The sequence below is a fragment of the Planococcus citri genome, chromosome 5, assembly GCF_950023065.1.
Source record: "Planococcus citri chromosome 5, ihPlaCitr1.1, whole genome shotgun sequence".
NCBI lineage: Eukaryota > Metazoa > Arthropoda > Insecta > Hemiptera > Pseudococcidae > Planococcus > Planococcus citri.
In genome coordinates, this window is record NC_088681.1 from 72,066,636 (window position 1) to 72,090,536 (window position 23,901).

The window sequence follows — 23,901 nt, forward strand, 5'->3', positions numbered from 1 at the left end:
CGATGTCGGAATGCGTACTGATACAACTGCAGAAAGGAGAAGGCTAGCCGACAGCGCGACGGCGATAAAATTAGCGCATACAGTACGTAGATGTCAGAGGTGAGACGAACCACTACCTAAGGTAAGAGAAATGCGAATGCCTCGCCTCCTACCTACGAGCCACGAGGCTACGAACCATCTACAATGACGACGCGCGACGTACCATAGTCGTAGACTACATATAGGTATGTTACATAGGTAATTACACAACCGATAGCGTAAGTAATTTACAAATTACAATCGTGTAAGTAAATGCGTATGCGTATGCGTAGGTATAAACAAACACAAACTCGGAAAGCTAAAATGCGAAACAAACGAAACAAATAAAGAGAGAAAGAATAAGAGACAAAAAACAAACGAATGAAAAATTTGAAGAAAAAAAAATGTAAATGCGCGAAAGTTTAATTTTCTCCTAATTTCGGTGCGGCTGCGGCTGCGGTTACGGGGAACCCGATGGCAGAATGGCAGAAAAGAAACAAGCGAAGACGAGACGGACGCGACGACGGGCGCATAACCAACTCTAAGCATAACCTGCATTTTGGCGGCGGCGGCGACGGCAACGGCAACGGCGGTAGTCGCATAAAACGCATAGTGCATTCGACTCGTCAAAAAGTACGTACGTAGTCTTACACACTATTTACGAGTATCTACTTTTCGGGCACACAAAATTCAATTTGGCAATTTGATCGACTAATCGTACTCGTGTCACAATTTCCAACTTTCGAAGATGGATAAATCAGGATCGGGATCGATGTCGGGTCGCAATGTTTGCAAAATGCGATGCTCTTAAATACGAAGAGGGGAAAAAAACAACAAGTAGTCTTGGAAAATCGCTGGCAAAGTAGCGTTCGCAATGTACGTCTTTGCTCGTCGTCGTACTGACAATAAGAAGACGGAACAACTCTATAATACGAGGTACTATGCAGCAGCACTGAAAACCAATCTCCACTTACTACCCGTCTGCCTGCCTAGTACCACATACCTTTACCTACCTTAGCCTAGCCGATACCGATGCATTTTCAATCAACTACGAATACGAATGCGAATGCGAGTTCCTTTAGCATTTGGCCATTCCAATGTGTTACCAGCAACTTGAAGAAAATAACGCGCCACGTGGTGGGTTATTACAGCGAGCGAAGGTAAGGCATCGCACTTAGAAACCAAACGTTTTTGGTGGCGCGGACGCGAGGATACGACACATACGCATACGTAGTATCGCGCAATGCCCGTACACGAGCACCAAACCGCTTCAATATTAACACGCTGTCGTCGTCGTCGTCGTCGCCCGATGATATGACAACAGTTCCTATCGACAAGACAAGACTGTAAAAGTGAACTAGGCGAAATACACGCTGCGTCCGCGTCCGCGGCCGCCACCGTCACCGCCATCGCCTGAGCGAGAGCTTACCGTATACCGTATGCGAGGAAGCCGCCGAGTAATAATACAAGTGGCGCGGACACGACATTTCGCACCGATAATCGAAAACCCAGGTGGTTAATTTTCAAATTTCGTACGTAGCCGTAGGTAATTAGACTTACGAACACGATGTTTTGCAAAAATAATCGCTCCTTCGCTCGAAATTCTCATCGAAACGCTCCACCAATGACCAAACTCCTGCTGGCTCCTTTGCACTTTGTTTGGTTGTTGATACTGTACTCTCGCGCCACGCGTTCAAATCCGCGCCAATTCCGATCTATTTTTCTCATTCGCCGGAGTATTGCGATCCGATAAAATTGATAAGGAACAAAACGCGCGTAAAATGCGCGTACGTAATATTCAAAAAGGGGGAAGGGGAAACGTAACGATAGTAATAAAAAAATAAAATGATCGATTTAAAAAAAAAAAGAAAAGTAAATCGATACTGTACACCTAAACCTAAATGTATTTATCAATCGGGAACAAATTTACTCGAAAAAAAAGAAAGAAAAAAAAAACAAAAAAAAGTAAAATAAATAAATAGATGATGATAATAAATTTAAAAAAAAAATCGAATAATAGTAGTAATTGTAGCAATTTGATGACGATAATCGTAAATAATAAGAATTATCATTATTACTATAATTATAATAATAGTAATAGTATTTAATTAATAAATAAATCACACACATCAATTTTTAACAAAAGTACATTCAAAATAAAAAAAAAATAAATAAATAAAATAAAGAAAGAAAAAAAGAAACGAAAGATAAAAAAAGAGAAATTTTTTTCAACTAAATCTCTCGGCAGAGAATTTAATACTGAAATGCGAAGCGAAGAGCTGGACTACCATAGAACACAAATTATTGCCTAATTGGGGGATGATTACGTGGCGCGAAATTGAGACCGTAAATCGTACGTAATATTTCTTCTTTTAAAAAGCGAGTTTCTCTCTTTATTTTGTTCATTTAAAAGGCGGAAAGGGGGGCGGGGGTGAGGGCCGACCGCGTACGTACAGTACGACGACGACCGAGGTTGACGACAAAGTTACGCGCGACGAAATCGTAACTCGTAACAACACTATCGTTTCGCACGGATAAGAGCGGGCTTCCGGGAAGGGCGGGGAGGCGGAATGGGAGGGGGAAGGAGGGGTCGAGTACATTTTTCAAATTTACACGGACAAACGCGCAACGCATTCGTTGGGATACAACTGCGAACGGAATCGCGAATCGCGATCGTTGTCGTCGTCGTCGTCGTCGTCGGGGACAAGGCCAGAAAAAAACACGACAGCGGATGAAAAAAAAATGAAATAAAAACAGCTTACGAAATGAACGTTTTACCAACTTTTTTCGTATTTCAATATCTTATAAAGGGGAAGGGGATCATTTAACACATTAAAACGACGCGTGATAACGAAGCTTGATTACGACACGTCTTGATCTTCGACATCTTGAACTTGCTCCTTTTGTGGTTCAGCGTCACCTGCGAGCAGAAACAACAAAACACACATCGATTACGAAATTTCTCGTACACGTACGTCTATTGTCTATGTATGTATATAGGTATGTAAGTAACTTGTGTGTTGTGCACTTCCGATCCGATATAGTTACTAGTTTCATCTAATTTCATTAACATCCACCCCTCCTCCTCCGAAACTCACCACCTATCTACGACCAATTACCACTCGCATTTACGTGTACCAACCACCTACAGCTACACCAAACCACCCGCTCATTTCTCAGATGTTCGAGTATGAAGGCGTAGACAGACTGGTAGAGGTACAAGTACATGGTACCTACATGGTACAAAAAACCAGCCGCATTCGATTTAAAACATTTCGCCCGCTACCCTAGTTGGAAATTAATTTCGCACTCGAATCGCTGCGCACAAAACATTCGTTTCAACGAGGTTGTGATTTTGGTGAAACGGAAAACCAGTCGTCGTCGTCGTCGTCGTCGTCATCATCATCATTCCACAACGATGTAAAAACTCGAAGCAAAACAAAAGTAAAACCGAAGGCGAAAGCGACGTCGCTCGAACGTATTTCTCGCACGCTCGGCTGTCAAAATCGACCAAAGGCAAACGACGAATCGAAACTCGCAACAATTTTCAAGTTTAACCCTTTGTAGCCTAAATGAAAATCAGCGACAGCGCCGCGAAATGACACGTACCGTCTCCTTGCATATCTGACGTCCATAAGGTTAAGTTATCTCGTAATAGCTGCATGATCAACGTAGAATCCTTGTAGCTTTCCTCCGATAATGTATCCAACTCGGCGATTGCGTCGTCGAATGCTGCTTTCGCTAATCGGCAAGCCCGATCGGGAGAGTTCAAGATCTCGTAATAAAACACGGAAAAGTTGAGCGCCAAACCCAACCTGCGAAACAAAAGTTTTTCATTAAAAAGTACTCGTACATATACGTAGGTATTGCAAGTACTACGAGTAAGGGCGGAAACAGGTAATAGGTTTGCCGAACGTAGTGACGAGTAAGAAACGACGTGCGATAGATTCGTGTGAATTGAGATTGCCGATTGGTGGAGTGTTGACGCATCACGCGTTGCCGTCGACGCTCACCGTTCACCGTTCACTCTGACTGCGACCAAAATGAAAGTATCAACGCAACGCAACGCGAGTGACACGTTAAGACAGCCACATCGACTATCGACTCGTACGTATTCGCAATAGCCTATCGGAAAGTAACTGGCAGCGTTAGACAGCCAGTTTAGGGGTTTACGGTCCAGGGATTGTACTCACTCAAATCTTTCTCAAAAAAAAAGTAACTTTAGTAACCAAAAAAATGTTCGATGTAAAAAGAGGGTGAAGGGGGGACCGAAATTCTCTCAACAGTTCACGCTAGGTTCTCCCGAATTTTTACTCTAGACTCACCCCGCCCCCCCCCCAAACAAGATTTTTCCAAATAATTGGTCAGATATGGTGTTCGAACCATTTTTTAAACAAAAAGTTAGAAGCAAAAATGCCGAATAAAAAATGCATTCGAACTTTTTTATCGATTGTATCATGTTTTTGGAATTTGTCGAGTTGATTTTTCTATTTTAGGAAATGTTTGAAATGTGTAGTAGTAGAATCCAAATCTGCCCGAGCGAAGCGAGGGCGAAAGCTGTGAAAAATGTATGATTTGAAACATAAAACAACCTCCTTTTTCACGCAAGACATTGATTTTCATAGCTTCAAAATTTTCATATTTTTAAAGTTTTCAGAAAATGACATAGGTATGTATTTGAAAAATATGAGTAAAAGCCCGAGCGAAAGCTGCGAAAATTGATAATATGAGACGTAAAACGTCATTCCCGATGATGTAAGGAAAAGATTAATTTTCTTAGCTTCAAAATTTTTAGTTTTCAGGAAATTCTTATTGTCATAGAAGTATAAAAAACAGCCCGAGCGAAGCGAGGGCAAAAACTTTTGAAAATTCACAATTCCTGAAAGGTAAAACAGCATTATTTTTGATGAAAAGAAAAGAGTTCTGGGTAAAATTTTGAAGAAAAAAACTCGGAAAAAGTAACTTTTAGTAACCAAAAGTTACTATTAGTAACTTGGTTACTTGAAAAGTAACCGAGTACGATCCCCGAGTCGGTCGTCGGCCAACCTAACTGTAAAAAGTACAGTACAGATACGTAGTAGGGAATGGAATGCTGCGATCCAATACCTGATGGGATTTGTAGGTGGTAACTCGGTCATTGCAATGTCACTAGCAGCTTTGTAAGCTACCAACGAGTTTTCCGCGGCTTCTTTACGATCGTTTCCGGTAGCGAATTCGGCCAAATAACGATGATAATCTCCTTTCCTGCCAACACGAAATCACAAAAATACATATACACATATAGCCACTATTAAATAAAAATACCGCCATCGCCAGCCATCGAGTAGGTAGACCGGTCGGCAGACGGTAAACGGTAGACGGTAGAGGCTAGCGGTACCAGCGAGAGTACTTACATTTTATAATAAAAAACTTTGGATTCGCCGGTCGATGCGCACGGTATCAAGTGTTTGTCTAAAACTGAAAGGATATCTGAACATATGTCTCTGAGTTCTTTCTCAACCTATCGCCAATCAAACCAACAACAGACGAATCAGCGATAAAGGTAGCTCTCACTTGCTACACGATCTACGAGATATACACGAACCTGTGAGCGATACTGTCGGATCATCACCAGCTTATCTTCGGCTCCTTTGTTCTCTTCTTTCTGTTCGATACTCGATATTATTCTCCAGCTAGCTCTTCTGGCACCAATCACATTCTTGTATGCTACGGACAGCAGGTTTCTCTCCTCGACCGTCAGTTCGACGTCCAAAGAAGCGACTTTCTTCATCGACTCGACCATTTCTGAAATCAACAGCAGACAGCTCGTTATCACTCGTCAGTATCGAGTTTCGAGTACATATCACGCTTCAACTAGAGATAGCCGAGACGTCTTCGACCGTAATATAGGTATACTATACTATACTATACTATACGAGTACGAGGATACACCGCATCGCACCTCTTATCAAAAATACATATACGAGTGGTCGTAGCGTAGCGCAGCGACCAAATCGTACGTTGCAAACTTGGAAACTTATCGCAAAGGTAACGCTATTCGCGAACGCGCATTCTTATATCAAGCATGTGCATGTAAGCGGCGGCAGAGCGCGCTTTCTACATAATTTTCATCGTTTTGGCTTTGGCAACTCTCAACATTTCTAGCGAGAAGTGAAACAAAATCGTAGCGAACAGTCGTTGGTCGTTGGGAAAAGGCGATTTCCATTTGCTGGAAGGTCTTAAAACCTCGTCCAAACTCTCGTTATCCAAATATGAAATGAAAAAAATTGAAAAGTCAAAACGTTCAAACTCGACATTGCATACTAGGTACCTACCTACGATCGTAATGTTCGATTATTTATTTATCTCCAATACGACAAGTTTCAGAGCAGGTCACCTTAAATTTTTCCCTTACAGTTGAAGGGTAGTCAGGCAGGCAGGCAGGCAGGCAGGTAGGTAGGTAGGTAGATGCTAGACTGAAGGATGCATCGAGTAAATTGGAGTTGAATATCGACTGCGCTGCGCCGCTCTGCACTGGACATCGTCATCAAGTCTAGTAGAGAAGCAATTCGGAAAAGAAAATGGAAAATGAATCGTATCTAGAAGACACCTTAAAATTTGTACGAAGAGATAGGAGAAACGAAAATTGAGAACGTTTGAGAGAAGAGGCGAACCAAAGACGAAGCGTAAGGTAAATAGCTGTTGAGAGCGTCGAGCTGGCAAAGCTCAGAATTTACGTTTTCCGCAACGTACCTAAAGTAACAAGTCGAGTGTGTAAAAAAGGTAAAGGTGGTAGGCATTAGGCAGTAGGTATGTAGCAGTAGCATTGACGGCCACGGTACATCATACTCGATATCAGTAGGTACGGGTACGTACAACGACCAACGACGTTCCAGCACAGCATAAGGACAATATTACGAGCACGTAAAAGTAATACGCATATTACGTATTGGCGTACGTTATGTTATACCTTCCAACAGACGAGCGTACCATAAATCAATATTTTTCTGGGCGAACGCGAACGCGAACACGATGCGCCTTGCGCCGCGCCAGCAACGTAGCAATAATGTAGTAAACGACGGCGACGGCGACGACGACGCTTAACAACGGGGTGACTCAAAAATGAAACGGGGAATAAAAACTAAGGGTTGCCGTGGAAACCAATGTTATCCTTAACCGACCGCCAACAACCTCCGCCTCTCTCCCTGCTCGCCACCAACTTCCTAAATTTTCTTCGTGAATCCGATTCCGAATGTTCTACTCGCTTTCGCAAAACGTCGACGTCGAGGGCTTTACCCTTGTTATTCACACTCACCACTTACCGCTCACCCTAGCATACACGCACGCACGCACGCACGCATGCATGCAAGCATGCACACGCGCGCTTGCTCGCTCGCTCGCTGCTCGCTACTTTGCATTCCACTGGTGCGACGCCATTTGAATTAATTAATTAATACGCGTTAAGCGTTACACGCTACTTGGGAGTGTAAATCTGCAAAAACAACGTATTCGTCGGCAAACTTGTCGTATGCGGAGGGTACCAAGAATCTACTCGTACACCACTACCACCCACCACCCACCAACCATAGATGGGGGGGGGGGGGTCCAGTGTACGTCATTCACGTAACGTAATCGCCAGCGACGACGTTCAAAGGCCAACGACGACTCGAGATTTGATTTCCTCCAATCGACAAGTTCGTCGTTCGGTAGGACGCGACGCGACGCGACGGGACGGGAACGAGGCGCTTCAGCGCACGTTTTCTCATCTCGCACGATCGAGTTGATTGACAACTGCTTCAGCCGATCGAGAATGCGGCGCGGCGGCTCGCGAGCGACGACGGTCTCGCGTCCGTAGGCCGACTGCATCTCGAGATAAACAGCGTCCGTCTCGGACCAGAAAGAATCTGCGTGCGAATAGTTAGAGCGACGTTTCACGGCGGTGAAACCAACACCGAACCCGCTCAGCCAACAGCGTAAAGCTACACCGCGTTTCATTAGGTCATTTATCCTCGTCCTGCAGCTTATCTCGGTCATTTTCCACTCGATGATGCGCTATAACGTACCGAGATTCGCGAATCGTACCGTCGCGACGCCGCCGTATCAAGCCTCCGAAACGCGAGAGTGGCCAAGTAAATGTAATCGACGCTTCTGCGATACTTGGCTACACGATCGCGATTGCCGCCACTCGTACCACGACACGGCGGAATACCCGTTAGACGCGTAAAAGCGCCATCGTCGCCGCCGCCGCCGCCACCGCTTGAAATTCGAATTCCGATTTCCAAAATCACCTCGTACCTGTTACGTAAGCGTGCACCTGTGCAATCAACAAAACAACTAAACCAGGGAAAATAGAGAAAATCGAGAAAGTAGACAATGCGAGAGTTGCGTTGCGGCTGATGTTGTAAAGCAAAACGTATACGTAAACGAGGCGGACATTGTCGTTGTTGCTGATTTCATTCGGCGAAGCGAACGAGGTGGACTTTCAAAAGCCAACTATCGTACCCAACCGACCAGATAGATAGATAGCAAACGTAAATCGAAAGCGTCACCAGCGGCTACTCGACGGCGAGTTTTCATGTCTCGTAAACCAACCAAACCAAACCAACGTAACGCGTTAAGGTTAAAAGAAACGAAAACCGAACGTTCGCCCATTTTCATCGCCGTCGCCGTCGCCGTCGCCATCGGTCGGCGGCAAAAACAAATCAAACAAAACTACTCCGTTATATGAATTCGCGATTTTAATAATGTATTATAGCAGCTACAAACGAGACGAATGTACCGACTCGGACTTACCATCGTAGCGTTCAGCTTGCTCCGCCAATTTCGCTTTATACACATTTTCATCCCTTTCAGCCATTTTAAACTACTTATATTTAGAAATTTACGTAGATTAATCAAAAATGCGAAAACACAAACTAAATTTGACTCGATACGCGAAATCGAAAAATATGGCCGCACCCGCCGACACTAAAATATTGAAAATAGTTCCGTAAGCAAAACCATTAATGCATGTGTATTGTGTTCGTCCGCCACCATACGTCATTTTCTCACAGATGAAAACATAACGTACGCTCGCCGTCGCCAGTCGCCACGAATACCAACATGAAATGTCGCGTGCAAACCCCAAAAGCTTTCAAGTTTCATCTTTCGCATTTCGTTCTTTGTTTTGTTTCCGTTTCCGTTTCGCGACTCCGCCGATTACCGGTGCCGGTGCCGGTTACCAGTTCAGTTACGTTACGGTCCTACGGTACGGTCGTCGTCTTGCTGTGGTTTCAGTTAATTTCAGTTACAACGCCCCGTGCCGTGCCAGCTCCCCAGCGATGCTCCCCAACAATCCAAATTAATCATTCTTATTCTTATCAGTTATCATAGAATCGTTATCAACATTTTCGAATTCGAATTTCGTATTTTTCAAATTTCAATATTTTCCTTCAAATTTAATGATTATTACAAGAAAGAATTTTTTCAAAATATTCAAATCTTGAAACTCGACCCGTCAACCGCTCACCGTTATCGCTACATTTGATGTCTTTACAGTGTCCACCCGGCTTATCGACTGGCTGACTGGCTGTATCTGTATGTAATAATTCACCATCTTACGTCTTTTAAGAGGAACAAATGGAACAATAATATGTTCTCGCGTAGATTTTCAATTACAACGTTATCGTTTCTTCTGCCTGTTTGGGTGAGTTATACCGGTTGTACGGCTACTGTCATCAGTGTCATCGGAATAATATAATGCGAACATATTTTCCAATTTGTATTTACTTACGTTTTTTTGTTTTTTTTTTGTTTTTTCGTTTTCAGTTTCTCGTCGTGGAATGTAAAACTGCGCAAGAATGTTTACAGGTCGGATACAACAGTACGATTTTAAAATGCGCATCCTGTTCTTCGTTATCTAAATTCAACTTGGAACCTTTAAGGTAAATTTGAGCGGTTTTTTTTAGCATCGCTGGCTTCGTTAAATAAATGTATAATATTCGCATTCGCACCTACCAGAGAGAGCTGTTTACAATGCTGTCAGTTTACCGAAGACGAACCGGCGATTAAAAAGTTTAGCAAAGCTCGATTAGAAATCTGTACTTGTAAATTTGGAGCCTATCCTCAAATACAAGGTAACCGTATAGACTAAGTACGCGAAACGCGATATCGTAGGAAGTACATTATGTATTTTGTACGCGATATACGTATCAACTTTTCATCGCTATATTTGCCTTCTTGGTAACTGCGTGTTTCTTCTATCTATTCGAAGCGTTCATCAAGAGCAAATTACCCGAACAACATCCCAATCTGCAGATTCGTTACGTGCACGGTAGAGATCCCATCATCAAACTTATCGACGAGACGGACGAAGTAAAAGAGGTACGATTTTTTCGGCAGATGATTTTATTCGAGCATTCTCGTACCGTACTTGTACGAGTCGAGTTTACCTTACGTCAGTCGGTCTGTTCGAAAATACCCGAATTCCGAATTGACCAATTTCTTTATCCGAATACACTCGTAATTTTGTAGTACCTATTACCTATGCCTACCTACTGTGTTTACGGCTACGGCGACGTTAGTCATTCTGGTTTTTAACTTGGTTGCCGTCTGATTTGTTTGCACGCAGATTATAGCTATCGAGAAATGGAATACGGAAACAGTAAACGAATTTCTTAAAACTCACGTTGAAAACGACGACCGGGATTATTTGAAATCGAACCTGATTCGATGAGTTGCGCATTTCGTTTATTGCATTACGCCTTCTTATCGTCGTGAGTCGGTGATCCGCCTGTTTCATCGCTTCCGTAATTGAGGTGGCGCGGCGCGCTGTAATTTTGATAATTTTTCTCTATTTTCTCGGTGATTTTGGTTTTTAATCGGTAAACAGCATTTATACCAACCACTGGAATTTCATGATACAGAATAAATACATACATACCTACTTACGTGTTCAGTACCTGCTTGAATGAGATGGTTCGATGTTCGCTGTTCGCTGCTGAAATAGCAGCAACAACCTATCTGCGAACGAAAACTTCAATTCAATACGGTTTTCAACGAGGAATGGAAAGACGATTATTAATGAATCATACTTTGTAAGCGAATCGAATAATTAATAGTAACAATGACAATAATAACAACAAGTTGGCAGTTGCAACTTGCTGAGTTGCTAGAGACAGTGAGTTGCTGGCAATGTAACAATTGAAGGGTCTGATGGAAGAAGGTCCTCCTCGGAAAAACATAGTTGCGAGAAAAACGTGTTCTAAGTTTTACTCTTGTTGCCAATTGAAAACTACTTAACGTATTGATTTGTGGTTGCCGGTTGGTGTTTTTGTATAAATCAAAAACTAAGCTAAGCATTTTAGGAAAAAACTAGCGACATTACGTCGATTGGAAATTTAATTCTCTACAATGTTGGTTACTTGAAATTTTTATAGGATGCTTCCTTTCACCTCCAGATCAATTTTTATGAAACTGTAACACGTATCTATCTACCAACGGTATGGCTGTACGCCGATTGAGATGGTTTGTTTTATTCAAAGAGATATGAATAAAACATCCCGTAGCTTGCTCTAGGAACAAGATCATGAACTGAAACTCACACCAAAGGTAGTAAAGACTTCAAGGAACTCAAATCACCAAAGTGCGGAAAAAGGGCCTCCGGCCGAGGAGGACCTGCCATCAGGACCTTCAATAACAATGTTTGAAATTGAAATGAAAAATGATGAAAATTCGAATGAATGATTATTAAATTTTCAAAAATTTTATTTGAACCTAACTAACGAATGCAAAGCTGTTATAGTGTTGCGCGAATATTATTCGATTAATCGTTTAATCGATTAATCGCCAAAAAATAATCGAAATATTCGAATATTTTTTAGTGGATAAATAATCGGATAGTAATCGATTATTCTGGAATAATCGATTACTCGTTTTTTTCGAATTTCAATGCAAATTAACTGTAATTTAACTAATTTTTCATAGCAACTCCAAAATTAATTATTTCAGTTATGAATTCTTTATTTCAAATATTTTTTCAAACTACAAAGACCAAAAAAAAGTTGAGAATTTTGAATTTTTGAGCAGGCTATGCTGTGGTTTTCTTTGAGTGTATGCAACTTTTTTGATATTTTGGGCAATTTGTGCTTAGTTTTTCATAGTTTGATAATTTTTTATCATTTATATGCGAATTTAGTGATTTTTTATACGTTTTTTTGCAGTTGTTGCGTGAATTTACACGTAAATTTAAAAAAAATCGATTAATCGATTATTCGATTATTTTTAAGACGATTAATCGATTGTACGATTAATTGAACTTGTGAGTAATCGAATAACGATTAGTGCGGAATAATCGATTATGCGCAAGCGCAACACTAAGCTGTTACGGTTCGTTTTTGGTTTCTGTTTTTACTTTTTGGTCTCGTCGTCAACACTCAACAGTCGTCTGCGGGCCGAATTCATAGACGTTACTTAAGGGATACTTGACTATGTGTAAGTGGTGAATTTTGATTCAATTTTTCTCACGAACGAATAAAAATTTCATATTTTTAAAATTATGAATCAATACTTCGGAGTCCAATCTCTTCTCTCAATTAAATAAAAAATAAAATTTCAAAAATTCAATCACGCCTGGAAAAATTACTTCAAAATTCACCACTTAGCCAAGTGATCCTTAAGTAACGTCTATGAATACGGCCCTAAATGTCCGGCTCCGGCACGTTCCGTAGTTCCGTTCCGCGCTTGTTCCGCGAGTTCGGGTTTCCGGCATCGACCTTTTATTCCCTATCTGGACAGCGATTCCAATCGGAATTCAAACAAATCTCTGATGCAAACCTCCCAAATCGAGTTTGTAAAGAATGCCTCTGCGCATTGCGCGAACTCGTCTCTTACCTTACCCCACTTACCAAGCGTACCACCGCGTACGATCATAATCGCGTGTGGAAGGAGATAACCACCTTCCACACGCGATTATGATCGTACGCGGTGGTACGCTTGGTAAGTGGGGTAAGGTAAGAGACGAGTTCGCGCAATGCGCAGAGGCATTCTTTACAAACTCGATTTGGGAGGTTTGCATCAAAATGAACCCTTGGAATCGCGGTCCAGATGAGGAGAATAAAAGGTCGATGGTTTCGGGGTGGTTCAGGCCGTGAGCCGTAACCCCTACGTAACCGTTTAAGTGGCGCTCCTAGAGATGTTTCGGTTTGTTAGAAAATGTCCAAATTGGCGGAGGCTAGAGTTGTCAAAATATCGAAAATTATCGATAACTATCGATATTTCAACTATCGATAAGTTATCGATAACTTTTCACGTTATCGACCTTACAAGGTCGATAACGTGAAAAATTTTTATGCAGATAAAGCCTGAAAAATTGGCGAAAAACCAGCGTTGCCAGATGCTGAGGCACTGAAATCGCCCATTTTCTCGCCTCAAAGCGCCAAAAAACGCCAAAAATGAAGAAATTTAACCGCCGACACATAAATTTGGCGTTTTTAAGCCCAGTTTCCGCAATTACGCCCAATCTGGCAACACTGGAAGCGTTATTGATAAACTATCGATAAACTATCGATAGTTTTGCAAAACTATCGATAGTTTATCGATAGTTCATTTTTCCGATATTTGACAACTCTAGCGGAGGCGCTGTCGATGGCGGCATTGGCGGAAAGCTCGGTTCAGTGCTATGTGACTTTTTTGATGTTTTGAAGGTTCAAAGGGTGAAATTAAAATAGCATTTTTAGCAATAGGGAAATAGAGAGAAATTCAATGCTAACGTTTCGCAAGGTGTTTACCATTTATTTTTGATTATACGAATATTTGATACGTTGCATCGGAGCGTTTTGCGTTTTCGTTTTGTCTTGTTTTTTACCGACGGAATTGAACTACCTAATGGAGTTTAGTTACTTGTAAATCTCGCGTCTATCGTCTCTATACTTATCGTAAATCACTAATCAGAATCGGTAGTAGTGTGTCGTCGAGGACATTTTCATCGTTTTCCATCCGAAGCGCTTTATATTTTTCGCATTCCCATTCGCAGCCGCAATATGTATAAAAGTGTTCGTTTCGTTTGCAACGAGAAATTGGCGTTATCCCGTTGGCTGTACGCTATTGAAAGAAGAAAATTCTCATCTACCGCACGAGTAAGTTGTACTACGATGTAACGATGTACTTGGTATTTTACAATGCGTACAATCACTGATCAGGGTAGCCGCGCCCCGCGCCGTAGCTATTCCTGAAACGAAAAAAGGTCGAGCAGGTATTTCATTTCGATTATTTCATCCTCATCGACTCATCGTGTTTTTATTTGTCTCGCACTCGCAGAATAATGTCAAAGTTGCGGTGTGCGGAGCGAGCGGTGGCATCGGACAACCTTTGTCTCTACTACTCAAGCAGTCTCCATTGGTCACGGAATTATCTTTGTACGATATCGTGAATACACCGGGCGTTGCTGCCGACATAAGTCACATCAATACCAACGCCAAAGTGAAGGCTTTCAACGGACCCGATCAACTGCCGGTACGGTTCAGCTGTTCTCTCTCGATCGCTTTGCGTGTATTTTATTCGCATATTTTTCCTCCGATTTTGATTTTGATTTTGTTTTCGTTTTGGTTTTCCTTCTTCTTTCTCTCAAATTATCGAACGTTGTATAGGACGCTGTAAAAGGAGTCGATGTCGTCATAATTCCTGCCGGTGTACCCAGAAAGCCTGGTATGACTCGAGATGATTTGTTCAATACAAACGCTTCGATCGTAAGAGACCTCGTACAAGCGGTCGGACGTAATTCGCCCAAGGCTCTGATCGGTATCATTTCGAATCCGGTACGTTTAGCTAGCTAGCTAGCTACCTAATATTTTTATTGTTACTCGTATTTTTTCGTCGCATCCCATCGATAATTACGTATTTGTTTGCTTTTCTACGTATACTACTCTACCTACCAGGTCAACAGTACGGTGCCCATTGCAGCGGAAACTTTGAAAAAATTGAACGTTTACGATCCGAAAAGATTGTTTGGTGTTACTACTTTAGATATTGTGCGTGCGAATACATTCATCGCCGAAGCCAAAGTGTGTAATTCGAATATCTTATACCGTACTAGTTATACGGTCGCCGTATTTTTTATTACTCGATCGATTGTAGACGTGTGTAACGCTGTGTTTTGGCTTGTCAGAATTTAGACGCGACGGCTGTCAACGTGCCGGTGATCGGTGGACATTCCGGCGTTACCATAATTCCGTTAATTTCGCAAGCCAAGCCGAACGTTTCGTTTCCGGACAATCAATTGGAGGCGCTCACTCAAAGGATACAGGTAAGCGAAAGCGAAAGCGTAAACGTAAGCGGTCAACGCCACCGAGATACGACTACGAGTACTCACACGCGCCGCGCCGCGGTCGAGCGTAGAGTGCGAGTTTGCTTTAATTTTGATTTGTTTGCTACTGCTTACGATCTTTTGGTTTGTGTGTTCTCGACAGGAAGCCGGCACGGAAGTTGTGAAAGCTAAAGCCGGAACCGGATCGGCGACATTGTCGATGGCCTATGCCGGCGCCAGATTCGCTGTCTCACTATGCCGAGCTCTGAACGGCGAACCGAACATTATCGAATGCTGCTACGTCGAATCGAACGTTACCGATGCCAAATTTTTCTCGACACCTATTTTATTGGGAGTACGTGCCAATGCCAATATACGCGCTACAGACTGCAGTAGTCTTTAATTATTACATATGCGCGCTTACTGCCACTGGTCACCGCTCAATGCCGATTTTTTGTTTTTTTTTTTTTTTGGCATAAGACGTGACCAGAGAATGGCCGTAATCGCGTATTAGTTAATTTGCGATGCTCCTACGAGCGAGCAAGTCGTATCAGATGCTTTTTTGCGTGTACATAATATTGTTGCGAGCTGGTACAATGTAAGATGCGATACGACTACGAGTATCACTTGCGTGGTATTTTTTATTACTCGCGAACGAGGCGCATCCGCTTTTGAAACACCTTCGTGTAGATAGAGAGGCGCTGTACCCGAATATCTAGCTTACACGTAATATTGTTTCTCATGCAAACAGCTGAGCACTACCGTCTCTCACGTTTTTACCCTCGATGTATCAGTATGCAGTTTGCATTTGCAGTATGCAGTACGCACTAGCGTTTGTCAAGTATGCGTGCGAGTGTGATGCGAATTGCGCCTCGTTCGCCCTCTTCTATGCGCAAATCTCCGTATCTCGAACAGATCCGTGCACATACGTAGGTACCTTCGAAAAGAATTTACGTAATTGTACTCGTACGACAGCACCCTATATGTACGTATGTACAATCGAATACCGTCCCATGTTCAACAATTGACGCTTCGCAAATGGGCTCCTACAGTATCGTCTATTCGCGTTTGCTTCAACTTACCTCCCGACTTTAGTTGACGATAATCGCTGTTGTTTTGTGTTGCAGAAAAATGGCGTCGAAAGTAACCTAGGCATTGGTAAATTGTCCGCTTACGAGCAGCAGCTTTTGAAAGCTGCCCTTCCCGAGTTGCAAAAGAACATCCAGAAAGGCGTCGATTTCGTCAACAAATAATTAATCGAACCATCCGTCGAGTACTACATTTTCCTCAACTGCTCATAATAATGGTTAACCTAAATTCTACACGCGCTACTTTATTCTTCTGCCGGGCGAGCTCCGAGACGCGCGTGTGGTCGTATTTATCAAGTTACTAATGCAACGCGTGCAACTGTTGACTATTCGCGTTTATAACTTTCATTGTGATTTTTGTGCAGTATTCTTCATTTAATCGCATCTAGATAATCATCATTTTCGCGTAGATTTTCCAGTGTAATAATAAATTACACGTATTATAGCGTTGTTAGTTGAAAAATAAAATCATATAGAAAAATCATAACTACATAGACATACATAGATACGTACATTATGCGCTCCAAATTCAAATGTGTCATGCCGATGAAAACAACGACCGTCATCGTCATCGACTCATCGTTAACCATTTTTCCATTCGTCACAATGCGTTTACATTTTGTTACCCAAGTTGCGCCGCGTTAATATACCTACCTACCTACCTACCTACATAATTATGTATTACGTTTGATTTCCATTCGGTCGTTCTTCGTTCCCAGAGAGCGATCAACGATCCGATTCGCTCCGAGTTCTTTTTTTCTTTAATTAATTTTTTTTGTTTTTTTTTCGTCCATTATTTATTAGCAGATTTTAGTAACGCGAGTTACGTATGTATCATTTCGTATGAAATATAATATAATATCGTGAAAACTTGAATATTTGTATCGAATTTTTTTCACTTTCTTCTTGGGACCGTTACATAATCATTTCATTGGCTCGGATGATCGATGACGTTTTGTCACGACTGATGAAATGATGGACGAATTGTATGTACATATTTGCGATGTTGACAATTTGGCTAGCGGCCACGCGTGAATAACGATAGTCGATAACAAATTGAAAAACTCTAATTTCATAAAATGATTACCAATGTACATAGGTACGTCGAAGATGAAACATTTTACTCAACTCCAACATTTACAATTGGGGGAAAAAATAAACAAGATAAAACAAAAGAGAACAAACCACATAATAGGATAAGATAGGATACATTCGTAGTCTACATAAGTAAATACTTACATTTTACGACTGCCGAGTTCGGAATAATATCGTTGAAAATTAAAAACGATAACCGCGATTACGATTACGTCAAATATGGGCGCAATTCGAGGTTTCGCCATCGGAAAGGCGGCCCGCGTGAAAGTCTCGATTTACTGTCCGTTGCCGGCAGCGCTGACAATCTCGCAGTGAAAGATCAAGTACAACTATTTCCGCCAACGATGAGCATTATGCCAGGCTCATCGCGAACGCAATTCATTTGATGCATAGACCAATCTTTTTTTTGACAAAATGTAGAGCAGTACGGTGTTCTTCGACAGAGTGAGCATTCCGCATAAGCTTCGCGATTACAATTGGCACACTAAAGAAACAAAGAAGAAAATACTAATAATTATAATTATAATAATAATAAAATGAAAGAAAATAACAGCGAAATAGGTAAAAAAAAACCGAATCAAATGAAGAAGAAGAAAAAAAAAGTAAACTCGACATACTTTTTTTACGTCGGTGTTACCAGTTCGCGGTTGAAGACTGATATTTGTGACAGTTTCTTCTATGCTCATACTAGATTCGAAGTTGGAGCTAAAAAAAAAATTGTCATCAGAATAAACTCGACGATATTTATACGTACACGTAGGTGTAGGTATGTACGACGAAGCGCAAGACGATACCGAATCACCAACATACGTAAAATCATCACTTTGATACGTACGAGTATTACGTATAAATTTATCGATAATACGTAAAATAACAAACCCGTCTATTTTGTCATCTTTTTCATCGCGTAAAATGCCACTTTCCAACTGCCATCTGACTTCGGCACTTTTTACTATACTCCTCATTTGGTGAGCTAATTTGAACATCTTGGCCGACATCTAAACGTAACATTAACATACGCGTATGTAAGGAATTATGCATCGAGTTTGAACGCCGCCGACAATGGATAGGATCAGTAACAAGAAAGTCGAAGCGTGAGAAAGACAAGCAAAGGGCACGTACATCGTTCAACTTTTTGAATAAATCACTCAAGTCTTCGGATTCGGAGACGTTACCGGACGAAATGGCTCCGTTGACATTGGTCGCGGTTACGTGTGTAGTGGTAACGCTAGTAGAAGTCGCGCTCGATAATGCTGGCTGATCTGCGACGTCATCACTCGCATTGATGGACCAACTTTCTTCCTTGCATTCTGCACCTGATGGTTTTAAAAAAATAAGCGCATCAGTCGGTTTGTTTTATTCCATTTCATTTCATTCCAGTGTAGAGAAATGGTGAAAAATGTGTACTCGTTCGTGTTCGTACGAATACGTAGCCGTAGCTGTAATTGGTACCTATATGTACATACCTGAAGCGGAGTCGCTTTCATCACCGTTACTCAATGCTTCGTCGCCGCCAGATGAGGTTTTACACTTCTTCTTGAAACGTCGTTTCGATATCTTGCGACGCTTGTACGGCGTGAACAATCGAATAGGGCCAGCCTACATCGAAATCAACAAGCAACGTCGCATTACTACTAGCAATAGGCAAGGCAAGAGGTACTATTTTTCAATAACGAATGGAACGCTTACAGCCGCAACGTCGTCGCAACAAGTACTACAGGTACAACTCGTAGCGTGTGGAATTAGAATTCTTTCGTCAATCAAACTCTGTAAACTCCTTCCGCCAAACCTAACCAAGGTTTACAAAGTAGCGAGTTAGTAAGATGTAGGATAGCGACAGCGCGGCGAGTCGACGCGACGCGACGTGACCAACAGACCCGTTGGCTGTCGGTAGTGTTGATGTTGGACGTTTACCTGATACTTCGCTTCCAATCTTTGCTCGATGCTCGGCCGCATACAGCTTCAAATTCGCTCGGCGTATACCATTGATTATTGAGTTTAATGCAACGACCTCTTCCTCCGGAACCAAACCTCGCTTTGTGCAACTCCGCGTTTGTATTCTATAAACGAGTTGCCGCGAAAAAAAAATATATATAAATAGCGGTACCTACACGACGTATTAAATCGAGGTAGATAATTTCAAAAGCGCGTCGTTAACGCCTACCAAGTCCGAGTGACTGACAAATTAACGACGACGACGACGACGACAGCTGATGCCGTCTTGAAGTCGTGATATTACCTACCTTGCATCTGACATGTAAAACTGGCAGACTCGCGGCTTTCGTATAGCTATACGTGATCTTTTCGATAGTGTTCTGATCGGAGGTGTCATCGATAACTTTGTTTCCATTTTGAATGACTATATGCGTTGCGTTCAGTTCGCCGCTCTGTCAACAACATTCCACCGATGATCAATGATCAACTACTTACATCTACCTATGTATTACGTATCTATAGCAAAAACCCGACATCGTCCTCTGACAGAAAAGAAACGTACTTCCGAATGCACCAAGGTGTGCCAAGTTTCTCCACTCTTGACATTACCGCTGCTGCAATTGTTGTCCACGCAGAGAAATTCTCCTCCGGCCGCGATCTAGAACATACAAAAGCAGTGTTGGTGAGCGAACGGGCATACAACAAAACAACGTAAGTAGGTACTAGGTAATCGGAAAATACGACGTATACGAATTACGATATTATTCTGTAGCTCGGTGCGAGCGTAATGGCAATGGCAATGGCAATGGCTATTCTCATCGCCAGAACAGAAAGGCCAAAGGAGTGTCGCGAGTACGTAATCACGTGGATATTATGATCGTAATCGTAATCGTAGGTGTTGGTACTAGCCGTAGGTTACAGTGTTGTTGTTAGTACATGGTTGGCAGATACACCGGCGAGGTGCGAACCCTTAATCTTATCGCTAGGTAATGGTGAAATTTGTCATTCGATAAGTACTTGTAATTGATCGGATGTGACAATATTGAATGTTTCTCCGGTACCAACGTTGATCAAGGAACCAACTGGAATTGTAGACACCGGCACCGCTTCGACATCCACCGCCGTCACCCGAACAGGTACATTCTTCTGATCTTCGGAAACGGAAATCATATTTTCATTGTTGTCGGCCTCGTTCGTATGAGATTCGGACATGTCCGGTATCACGACATTTTCCGAAGATTCCGAAACCATTTTTGATCGTTCATTCAGAGTCGACGTTCAAATTTTGGAAATTCCGCACTTTGACGATTGAATTCGATATGTTTTCGTCGACCATGAAAATTCAACTCGCAAAACGAATTATTTCCGTCGCCGTGAACATGGTAAACAATATAAACATTCGTCGACATGTTATCTAACTACGTGTTTTAATTCAATAATTCAATATGGCGTCGCATCGTCGTTCGATAAAGACGTTTTGATAGATACATGGTGATGACTCTCAGGTTTCCGTTTCCGTTCCGGGATGGAGATTCTCAATTTCATTTCGTCACTCGTTACGTGATACGTGATACGGTGAGTTTCGTTTTCGTTAAAACCGTGTCAGGCTAACGTGAGATATGTTCCGTTTTTCGTTTCGTGAATTGTAACGACAGGCACAGGCGGTCTACGCCTCTACGGCGTACGTAGTACGTACCGTGAAATGTTTCCGAAACGGGAAATACATGAGATGAGATAAATTCATGATGTACTGTGCTGTACGCTGTAGTCTGTAGTACAGTCGGAAGCTCGAGATGTTGAGAAAAATTTTTGGAAAATGAAAGGAACGTAGTTGTAATGGTAAAAGGCGAAAAAATTGTAATATTGTAAAAAAAAGTTCAAAGTTTCAAGGGGTTTTTGGCAGTGTTGTCATAACGAAATTTTTTTTTCGTTACGTTATATCGTTTCGTTTCAGATTTGTGAAATTTTTCGTTACGTTATTTTTCCGTTATTTCGTTGCACAGATAATTCCGTTACGTTATGTTTTTCGTTTAACGTTATTACATCATTTTGTTTTTCCGTTATTTCGTTATTTCGTTTCGTTTTTCGTTATAGCACAAAAATGTCCAAATTGGGGGTTTCTCTGAAAAAAACTGAAAAAAGTACAAGGTTGGTCAGTATACCTAAAGTGTACCTTCATTTCTCAGTAACTTTATGCAATTTCATTCCAACTTTTAAGCACTTTTCTCTATTTTTGCAACATTTTTTTAATAGGTGAACTTTTATGTCAATATTGTCAATTGAGCCACTTTATGCAGTTATTTTTATGAAATTTTTCCAATTGTCAGTACTTCTATTTTTTAGGATGTCTAACAAAATTGTTGAAAAATGACAAAATAGGACTTTAGTAGGACTTTCAGCAGGTCATCTATCGAGCACTTATGGAATTTTGGGGGGGGGGCAGTGGTGTTGAAATTTACGTTCAAATTCTTAACCAAACTTTTGCAAAAAATGTGAAATTTTATTCCAATTTTTCAATTTTAACCAGAAAAAAAACAAAACATGCAGTTATTAGCGATGAATTTTTAAAAATTAAGTAATTAACCATCAATTTTAAAATTGATGAATGAATGAATATCACATCATGTTTGCTTGAAATCAAAGTCAGACACCTTGATTTTTCGATACATGTGTGTTTTTCTGCTCATAAATTTTTTCATTAATTTCATTTTCAAGTACAGTATTTTTCAATTTTTTATTGATTAATCATTTTTTAATCATTTTTCCCAAAAAATTGAAGAAAAAAGCGAAAAAAAAAGCGGAAAAAAACGAAAAAATAACAGAATTTTTTTCGTTTTCCGTTTCGTTATAGCATTAAGATTTTTCATAACGTTATAATTTCGTTACGGTTTCTTCTGCAACAAATTTCGTTTTCGTTTATCGTTACGTTATTATAACGAAAAAAAATTCCGGTTTTTTCCGTTTTTTCGTTTTTTCGTTACGTTATGAATAACGTTATGACAACACTGGTTTTTGGTACAGTATTTTTACTATTTTATTTATATTCTGCAGGTAGTTCATTGTTCTTTGAAAAATGATAGGTAGGTACTTGAAAATATGAAAAAAAAATTAAAAATCAAATTCTGATTTAAAAAAAAAACAGTTCGTCAGTTCCATTCAAATAATTTTGAAAAAAGCAATCGGAATCTGCCCTTGAAATGTTTTTTTTTTTTTTCAACAGAAAATCAAAATAGGATTTTACTTTATTCTTCATTAAAATTCCAATTTCAAACCCCAAAAAGCCCCGAAAAGCCCGGAACACTTCATTCGAGCCCTGGACACTGAGCCCTGAAACCCAAACCCAAAGTTTCCTGGGCCCCAATCCAAGCCCAAGACCTTGAAAGCCCAAGCCCCGGAAGGCCGGAACCCAGAACCCGAAAAAAAATCGTTCGGGGCCTCATCCCCGGTTCAATTTCTGCGATAAAATTGTTTGAAATGCAAGGAAGGAAAATTAAAAAAATTTGTAGTAAATAGGCCTAATTGGAAATTTATTATAATTATTATTAGTGTTGTAGAATAGATTGTAGATAAGATAATTAGTCAAGTAGTGGTAACTTGAAAATTGATAAATGACATTTGACATTTTCAATTCGAGTAACTGACATTTTTTTAGAATAAGTAAGTACATACCTAATAGAGCATGGACTACCACATTTTGAAAAAATATGAATTTCCACTTTCCAGTAACTTTCTGGAAAGTTTTTGCAAGTTTCCAAGATAATTAGTACCTACGTACCTATACATTTCTGGAAAATTGATCATCTCTGTTCGGAAAGTCAACATTCATCAGATTTGAGACTTATTTAATTCCAGAAAATGAGTTTGAGAATCAAGATCAACTGTCAAACCGCAACTCGACTATGAGTCGAGTCGATTAATTGCGTCGGGTAGATATAAGATACCTATGTTTGAAAATGAAAAGCAACCATAGTTCATTAATCGAGAAAAATATCGTTTTATCCGATAATTTTTCTAAATGAAATTTACCTCAAATTTTTAACGAAAACAACAACGAAATAATTACATTAAGGCTAGGTAGGTGCTCAACTTTCGAATACGAAAGACGTATGTACTTATAGAAATGAAATTTCAAATTTGTGCATTTGGGCTCACTTTCGAATCTTGGTTGATTTTCTTGATACGATACCTATCTGATACAGTTACCGTTACCGCAACACAAATTGCAATTGCATACCTATACTGAAAACAACCATATACTTACGAAGTCCACGGTTTCATTTTTAAAGGAAAAAATTCGATTTTTTTTTCTTTTGCAGTCTTCGATTATACTTACCTATGTTTTTTCATTTTTTCATCCTACCTACTAGTGGAATAAAACGTTTCTACGATCCCACTTGAATATAAGGTAATATGTACCTACGTACGTTATTCAACTAAGTAAGTACCTATAATAGTAACTAAAGTTATTTTCGACGATTTTTAGTTACTTCCCTCGCTTTGTTCGGG

The 23,901-nt window shown here is 40.8% G+C and overlaps 4 protein-coding genes across 4 annotated transcripts; 2 read left to right on the top strand and 2 right to left on the bottom strand.

Annotated features, from left to right (window-relative positions):
* Nucleotides 1–2,784: 2,784 nt before the first annotated feature.
* On the bottom strand, nt 2,785–9,009 carry 14-3-3epsilon (tyrosine 3-monooxygenase/tryptophan 5-monooxygenase activation protein epsilon). The gene is made up of 6 exons (XM_065365189.1): nt 8,791–9,009; nt 5,603–5,802; nt 5,412–5,518; nt 5,125–5,262; nt 3,628–3,833; nt 2,785–2,938 (listed from the first exon to the last, which is right to left on the bottom strand). The coding sequence occupies exons 1-6, from the start codon at nt 8,852–8,854 to the stop codon at nt 2,880–2,882; spliced, it is 774 nt and encodes a 257-aa protein (XP_065221261.1). The 5' UTR covers nt 8,855–9,009; the 3' UTR covers nt 2,785–2,879.
* Nucleotides 9,010–9,350: 341 nt separating this feature from the next.
* LOC135846221 (selenoprotein F-like) lies at nt 9,351–10,925 on the top strand. The gene is made up of 5 exons (XM_065365193.1): nt 9,351–9,682; nt 9,805–9,920; nt 9,997–10,112; nt 10,250–10,359; nt 10,607–10,925. The coding sequence occupies exons 1-5, from the start codon at nt 9,629–9,631 to the stop codon at nt 10,709–10,711; spliced, it is 501 nt and encodes a 166-aa protein (XP_065221265.1). The 5' UTR covers nt 9,351–9,628; the 3' UTR covers nt 10,712–10,925.
* A 2,743-nt stretch (nt 10,926–13,668) lies between these two features.
* Nucleotides 13,669–17,241, top strand: Mdh2 (malate dehydrogenase 2). The gene is made up of 7 exons (XM_065365188.1): nt 13,669–14,111; nt 14,293–14,487; nt 14,622–14,789; nt 14,910–15,035; nt 15,140–15,277; nt 15,441–15,632; nt 16,405–17,241. The coding sequence occupies exons 1-7, from the start codon at nt 14,016–14,018 to the stop codon at nt 16,528–16,530; spliced, it is 1,041 nt and encodes a 346-aa protein (XP_065221260.1). The 5' UTR covers nt 13,669–14,015; the 3' UTR covers nt 16,531–17,241.
* Nucleotides 17,242–17,416: 175 nt separating this feature from the next.
* On the bottom strand, nt 17,417–21,847 carry Deaf1 (deformed epidermal autoregulatory factor 1). Its single transcript, XM_065365187.1, has 10 exons — nt 20,413–21,847; nt 19,958–20,053; nt 19,704–19,847; nt 19,375–19,520; nt 19,150–19,249; nt 18,927–19,059; nt 18,583–18,776; nt 18,340–18,458; nt 18,078–18,165; nt 17,417–17,944 (listed from the first exon to the last, which is right to left on the bottom strand). Exons 1-10 carry the CDS (start codon nt 20,644–20,646, stop codon nt 17,780–17,782), a joined length of 1,419 nt encoding a protein of 472 aa, XP_065221259.1. The 5' UTR covers nt 20,647–21,847; the 3' UTR covers nt 17,417–17,779.
* Between the last annotated feature and the right edge of the window lie 2,054 nt (nt 21,848–23,901).

Coding starts and splice junctions, on each gene's coding strand:
- 14-3-3epsilon (XM_065365189.1), bottom strand. CDS start 8,854: ATGGCTGAAAGGGATGAAAATGTGTATAAAGCGAAATTGGCGGAGCAA. Junction 5,519..5,602: donor TCCGACAGTATCGCTCACAG/GTTCGTGTATAT, acceptor GATTGGCGATAG/GTTGAGAAAGAACTCAGAGA. Junction 5,263..5,411: donor AAAGTTTTTTATTATAAAAT/GTAAGTACTCTC, acceptor TCGTGTTGGCAG/GAAAGGAGATTATCATCGTT.
- LOC135846221 (XM_065365193.1), top strand. CDS start 9,629: ATGTTCTCGCGTAGATTTTCAATTACAACGTTATCGTTTCTTCTGCCT. Junction 9,683..9,804: donor CGTTTCTTCTGCCTGTTTGG/GTGAGTTATACC, acceptor TTTCGTTTTCAG/TTTCTCGTCGTGGAATGTAA. Junction 10,360..10,606: donor AGACGGACGAAGTAAAAGAG/GTACGATTTTTT, acceptor GTTTGCACGCAG/ATTATAGCTATCGAGAAATG.
- Mdh2 (XM_065365188.1), top strand. CDS start 14,016: ATGTATAAAAGTGTTCGTTTCGTTTGCAACGAGAAATTGGCGTTATCC. Junction 14,112..14,292: donor AATTCTCATCTACCGCACGA/GTAAGTTGTACT, acceptor TCGCACTCGCAG/AATAATGTCAAAGTTGCGGT. Junction 14,790..14,909: donor TCGGTATCATTTCGAATCCG/GTACGTTTAGCT, acceptor TCTACCTACCAG/GTCAACAGTACGGTGCCCAT.
- Deaf1 (XM_065365187.1), bottom strand. CDS start 20,646: ATGGTTTCGGAATCTTCGGAAAATGTCGTGATACCGGACATGTCCGAA. Junction 19,250..19,374: donor GATTGGAAGCGAAGTATCAG/GTAAACGTCCAA, acceptor AACCTTGGTTAG/GTTTGGCGGAAGGAGTTTAC. Junction 17,945..18,077: donor GTAACACCGACGTAAAAAAA/GTATGTCGAGTT, acceptor TTGTTTCTTTAG/TGTGCCAATTGTAATCGCGA.